General features: G+C 34.2%; 1 protein-coding gene across 2 annotated transcripts in view; it reads right to left on the bottom strand.

The window, feature by feature from the left end:
* Positions 1-1563, bottom strand: part of LOC115214990 (flocculation protein FLO11-like) — an 89663-nt gene extending 88100 nt beyond the window's left edge. For both annotated transcript variants that reach the window (XM_036505405.1, XM_036505406.1), the window contains exon 1: positions 371-1563. In XM_036505405.1, the coding sequence (XP_036361298.1) occupies positions 371-1283 (913 nt within the window). In that variant the 5' untranslated portion in view covers positions 1284-1563. The remainder of the gene's footprint in view (positions 1-370) is intronic.
* Between the last annotated feature and the right edge of the window lie 5937 nt (positions 1564-7500).

The raw sequence follows: 7500 nt of genomic DNA, 5'->3' as shown, positions 1-7500 counted from the left end.
TTCTAGATGCAATCCTATGGTCATTCATGACCGAAGGGAGTCTTTACCCTTTATCAAACCCAAATATTCTATCTGGCCAGATCAGGCTTCTCATGACTACTCTGCAATGTCATTTAAAAATAAACAATCACATCATTGAAATCTTGAAGCTACAAGACAATGCACAATTAATTTAAAACAATGTGAATAAATAAGCATTACATTTGACAGAGCAATTTGAATGCTAGAAGGTTAGGAGTCTACAGCTTTGTGCAAAGCTTAGAAATCGTTAACATTAATTTATTAGCTAATTAATACACATCGCATAGAAGAGAGTAAAGAGACACATTAGAGATAAAATTTTACATAATGAGAAAATGTAGTAACGTACCTGATTCTCTACTATTTTGAGTGAATTCTTTTACTATGTCAGAAGATTCCTGGTCTAATGTGTTATTGTCACTCTTGAATTTACATATTCTTAAAGCTCTGGATTCCTCCTTAAAGGCAAAATGATATTTCAGATGTTGAAATAAATCAGAATTAAGTGGTAAAACATAACCAGTGTCATTATCATTCTCTTCAGAAAGGCTGTTGACCACAGCACCTCGGAATTTCTCTAATCCGACGAGTAAATATGAACCCGAAAACTCAACATCACTAATGTAACCCTCAGCACCTTCCAAGTCTGCAACAACATTACTACTGCTGCCAAAATTTATAAATTGTGGCAACTTAAGTATTTTTAATACATCTTTGATGCTGTATGTATTTGGATCAGCCACAGTTTTGAAATGACCAATACTACTTGCAGTTAAGTTAATTTTTTGTTTATCATCTGTTCTCTGACATACCAGTTGGTTACTATTTGTGTTCATTGTTTTCTCGACTTTCAGTAGTTCTAGATGATCACCAGGCTTTAAGTGAATGAGGCAGTTATTCGAACAAAACGTTAAGTTATCCTGCACTTCAACGTAACGCGGAAAAGCCATTATCAGCTCTTCAACAGTTTTGAAGACATGTGAAGTGCCATAGATAGGAATTATGGAACCATGCTTTGTATAATTTAATGGTATACACACTTCTTCACCATATGTTGAAGCATCGGTGAGGTCTTCATTATTGTTCATTTTATATGCTTGAACACTGAAAAGATTTTTGAAATATTTTATTGCAAACGTGTCAAGAAATGACTGCAATTCCTGTCCTTGTTCAATCTTCACAATACAGGAACCGATACGAAGTTGAGAATCAATATCAGTCAGTGTGTAAGACTTTTCTGACCATTTTAATCCTGCAGACATCTTCACTTCTTTGATTCTACTTGATTGAGTTGAAATAGATTGTGTTGTTTATTCTATAAAATATTACGTATGCACACATGCACATTTGTGCATACATATATATATGTATATATTGCGGGTGTTATTATCAATCAGACTCTCCTATTGAATAGATAACGAGAAGGTATTCTGCAGTACTCCTGTCCTCTAAGTTGCATCCATGTTGTCTTTGATAGAATAGCTCATTGACCCTGATGATACGCATCACCTCATGAAATATTTCCAACCTAAAATATAAATAAACAAGCATTAATAATAATAACAACAACAACAACAACAACAACAACAATAATATTAATAATAATAATAATAATAATGATAATGATAATGATAATGATAATAATAACAACAATAATAATAATATAATAATAATAATAATAATAATAATAATAATAATAATAATTCTGTACACCAAAATTTTGTGGCATCCCTAACTGACATCATTCAGAACCCAGAGCTAATACCTGCCTGACTGACCGAAGGGTCAACATACCTTCAACCAAAAAATGAAGACACGAGAAATCCAAAGAACTACCAACCGATAACTTGTCTCAACACCACCTACATCCATACTAGCTGAAAGAATATACACTTTTCTGGAATAGAACTCTATCCTTCCATGAGCCCAAAGAAAAGGTTGTAAAAGGAATTGTTATGGATGTAAAGATCAATTACTCATAGATAATATGATTGTAGAGAATTGCTGAGAACCTGAGTATGGCATGGATAGACTACAGGGAAGTGCTTGATAGTGTCCCACATAATTGGCTACTCAAGGCCCTTGAGATATATAATTTCCTCTCCTATCATCTCCAAATTCTTACAAGATAGCATGACCAAGTGGAATCCATGTCTTCTTCTAAACCATAGTAATTGGATGAGCCAATCTAACAACATCAACAACAAACAAGGCATCTTTCATTGTGATTCCTTCTCCCCATTACTGTTTTGCATGGCACTGATCTCACTCTCAAACAAACTGAGTAATACCAGGTATGGGTTCAGAATGTATAATATTATAGTAAATCATCTGTTTTATATTGGTGATCTGAAGCTGTTTGCTAGAAATGATGAAGAGCTTGTAGGGCTGATAACAACTGCTAAAGAGTTCAGCAATGACATCAAGATGAAATTTGGCCTTGATAAGTGTGCTAAAGCAGCTTTTACAAGCAAACAGTTTCCATTAAATTAAATACCAACACTACCATCAGGAAGCTTGGCTCACAAGAAAGCTATAAATAACTGGGGATAAACGAAGGAGACAGTATACAACATGCTACTATGAACGAAAAATATGAAAGGAGTATTACAGAAGAATACAGGTGTGTGTGTGTTTGTGTGTCTGTGTTTGTCCCCCTAGCATTGCTTGACAACCGATGCTGGTGTGTTTATGTCCCCCGTTACTTAGCAGTTCGGCAAAAGAGACCGATAGAATAAGTTCTGGGCTTACAAAAAGAATAAGTCCCGGGGTCAAGTTGCTCGATTAAAGGCGGTGCTCCAGCATGGCCGCAGTCAAATGACTGAAACAAGTAAAAGAGTAAAAGAGTAAAAGAGTCTCTTGCTGAGCAACATTCAAACACACACACACACGCAAACACTTATGCAATACATACATACATACATACATACATACATACATACATACATATATACATACATACACACATACATCATCATCATTCTAGCATCTACTTTTCCAAGCTTGCATGAGTCATCAATCTTACTGTCAGTCTGACTGCCTGTCTGTCTGGCTAGCTATCTATTTATCTATCAGTCTCTCTATCAATCTATCTATCTTCCTCCTCCTCCCCATCTCTCTCTCTCTTTCTCTCTCTTTCCCTCTCTCTCTCTATATATATATATATCTATATCTATATCTATATATATATATATATATATATATATGTTGGCATTAGGAAGGGCATCCAGCCAAAGAAACATTGCCAGATCAGACCCCAGTTGAACCGTCCAACCCATGCTAGCATGGAAAGCGGATGCTAAACGATGATGATGATGATATATATATTCTGTTGTGTCTGGGGAGAGTCATTCTCTTTTAGTGCCTTATAATGTAACACACTCACCGATAAAATTTCCACTTATTTCTTATTTTTATTTTCTAAAATTTTTGTTGCGTCTTTCAACCTTTTCAATAGTTTTGACTGTGTCCATTATTTACACTGCATTCCCTTTTGTTTGTTTGTGCGCATGTGTGCGGGTCAGTGTGTGTGCCTATACATGCATGTACGTATGTATGTGTGTGTGTGTTTGCATGTGTATGTATGTATATATGTGTGTGTGCATCTGTATGTATGTATCCTGCATATTTATGTGCATGCCTGTCCGTATTTGTGTATTTTCTATGTATGTTTATGTGAGCATGTGTTTATATATATATGCACCTCTGTCTCCTTGTGTGTGCATACCTGTGTGTGTGTGTGTGTTATGTAACTATGTACCATGTTTGTATGTATGGATGTGCATCTTTATATGTGTGGATCCGTGTCTCCATATGTGTCTGTTCATATAGTCTATATAGCTATCTGCCTGTATAATAAGGTACTAAAAGAAAATGACTCTCCCCAGACACAACAAAATATGCTTCAACACACGATCTCATATAAAGACTCTTGCAATCCAAATCCCAAAACGAAATATATATATATAAGAATAATACATATAGTTTTTTTAAAGTTTGTGTTGCTTTGTCTATATGTTGAAAGACATACAGGAACACACACAAACACACAGAGAAACAAAAATAAAAATAACAAGATTGCATATACATATGTATATGTGTATTTGAGTGTATATTTACATCTTACATATATATGTCTGCATATGTATGTGGTCTGTGTATATTCATTTGTGTGTTTTGAGGTATATATGTATATTGATGGTTTAGTATGAGTATATACTGTTGTGAAATATTTTAATTCTTAATGTATTAATTGTATTAATTGGATTATATTTCATATATAATTAATGACAATATGTATTTTGAATCCGCTCTTCGATTTAAGGTTTTTCCTCGATTTTTTTTTAATAGGATGAATTTATATTGAATTCATTGATTTTGCTTATTTTGTTTATTGCATGCTTAAGATCATTATTTGAAAGGACCAATGAAACAAATCCATTTTTAAAGGTGTATCCTTTAACTAGTTTTGATCATATTGTTATTTCTGTTCTATTTTAACAAAACTGTCCGATGAACAGCTTTTGTTATATTTCTGCTGCTTTTAAATAAAGCATATTACTCTACCTCTGGTATTTGAGTACCATTTTTTCACCTGTTTCACATTTATATGTTTACTCTGGGATATATATATATATATATATATATATATATATATATATATATGTGTGTGTGTGTATATATATATATATATATACACACACACACACACACGCATAAGCCACAAAAAGAAAATGACTCTCCCCAGACACAACAGTATATATATACAATATATACATATAGAAATTTTTTGAAGTTTGTGTTCCATTGTATTGGGCCATTCCATAAATAATGCGGTTTGTTCCAATTGCATGAACTAAAAGTCGCAGGGGGACAGGATAAACTACCCTGCATCAACTTACTATAAAAGCAGGTAGGAATATTAATGCTGTATATGGGGATCAGACAATAAGCATAGGTTCCAGAAACTACAGCCTAGAAGATGAGCCAGTTCCTGGAAGATCTGTAGAGCTTGATGGGGATGTCCTGCAAACCCAGGTGGAACAAAATCCCATCACAACTGTTGAGGAACTAGCAGGAAAGCTTGGATTTGGTCATTCAACCATTCATCGATACCTGCGTGCCATTGGAAAAGTCAGCAAATTGGGTCAATGGGTTCCTAACAAACTTGCCTAGTCTAATCACATGCAGAGAGTGAATGTGTGCTCTTTTTTGCTGTCACATCTCACGAATGAACCTTTTTGGACCGAATAGTGATAGTGAGAAGTAATAGGTTCCCTATAAAAATATCAAGCACCTAAGAAAGAAGTAGGGAAAGGAGAAACACCAGCACCCCAGGCTAAAGAAAATCTTCACCCACATAAGGTGTTGTTATCTCTTTGGTGGGATATGAAAGGTTTAGTCCACTTTGAACTTTTAAACCCAAACCAAATGATAGCAAAGGAGATCTACTACGAGCAGCTTGAGGAGTTTAAATCAGCACTAGAAGAAAAGGACCATCTTTGGTTCCAAGATGAAAGGTGTTCTTCCATCAGGATAATGTTCGGCCACATACAGTAAGGATGACATTCCAAAGGCTGGAGCAGTTTGAATGGGGAACGATGCCCCACCCACCATATTCGCCAGACATTGCCCCCATCTGATTATCATTTACTCTGCAGACTTCAAAATCATTTGGACAGAGAAAATATGAATTCTATACATGAGGTCAGAACAGTACTGGAGGAGTATTTTTCATCACAGACAAGTGAATTTTGGAAGAGGGGCCTCTTGAAAGTCTACTAGATAGATGGAAGAGCATTGTAAAAAAGGAAGGAAAGTATATTTTGGATGAAAAAAGAACTTTGTTTATCTTAATTTTGAAAATTAAAAGAAATATTAAAATACTGTATTATTTATAGGATGACCCAATATTAACTTGCACTTAAAATTCCCCCATTTTTAATCAAAACATCTTAGTTATTAGGGTAACAACAATACCTACATATCTATCTATCTTTCACACACACAACACACACACACACACACACACAAAACACACACACACACATATTAAAGAAGGTTGTTGTGTAAGGCTGGAACAATGCAAAAAGATACAAATTCTTTAAATTTTTCTATATGTTTTATAAACTTTTCCTTACCAGCATAAGTATGCTGCTGATGTCATGAGAATTTATATATATATATATATATATATATACATACATACATACATACACATACATACATACATACATACATACATACATACATACATACATACATACATACATACATACACACACACACACACATACATACATACATACATATACATGTATATGTGTGCATATATATATATGTACACACACATATATATATTTTATGTGTGTGTATGTGTGTGTGTGTGTGTGTGTGTGTACCTTTATGAATTTATGTTGCAAGATTCCTAATGGGAAACCATGTGTTGAAACAGATTTTGTATTTCAGGACAGTCATTTTTTTTGTTTTTGGTTTTGCCAAACAAACACACTCACACACACACACACACTGTATATTTCTTCACTCATTCATTACTCTTCTTATTCTAACTCAAGTCCATTTACCGAAAATCTTTCGTCACACATCCGTGACCTCTTCAGCAACACTTTCCATTTTTATGTGTGCTCTTGTTCCACAAGAATAAGAGGAGCAAAAGCACACATGAAAATATAAAGTGTCACTGAAGAGGTCATAGATGAGTGACGAAAAATTTCCAGACAGTGGACAAGAGTTAGAATAAGAACAGCAATAAATGAGTGAAGAAATATACAGTGTGTGTGCTTGTTTGGCAAAAATAAAAAATAACCACCCAGAAATACAACAACGTATATATATATAATATCTATATCTATATCTATATCTATATCTATATCTCTATCTATATATCTATCTAATCCTTTGCATCCTGTTTTTCTTTTGATAAATATACCCTATCACCTACACCACTAACTGGCATATACAGGTGCTTACAGTTATCAAGTATTCACCCTGAATTTTTTGTATATATATATATACAGGGTGGGAAAGCAAAATTTACAATATTTTGAGGCAGGGATTGAAAGACAGTGTATGACCAATTAGTTTATTGAAAGTCATGAGAATTTATTTACCACAAGAAAATTTACATAATAGAAAATGTTTTTTATTCTCTGTGTCCTCCTTCTTTCTCAATAACTGCCTTCACATACTTCCTGAAACTTGCACAAGTGTTCCTCAAATATTCGGGAGACAACTTCTCCCATTCTTCTTTAATAGTATCTTTAAGAGAGTCGACATTGCTATGTGATGTTCTATTGGTAGCATGTTCTAAAACGCCCCAAATAGCATTAATCCAGAGGGTTTGATCTGGGGCTAGAAGGTGGCCATAAACATGATTCCAAAAAATTGCTAAAGTTGGATTTGCAGAAATCTTGTATTTTTCTACCTGTGTGTGCTGGAGCACCATTCTGTGTCCATACA

The sequence above is a fragment of the Octopus sinensis genome, linkage group LG8, assembly GCF_006345805.1.
Source record: "Octopus sinensis linkage group LG8, ASM634580v1, whole genome shotgun sequence".
NCBI classification, from domain to species: domain Eukaryota; kingdom Metazoa; phylum Mollusca; class Cephalopoda; order Octopoda; family Octopodidae; genus Octopus; species Octopus sinensis.
This window is presented reverse-complemented; position numbering and strand designations above follow the sequence as displayed.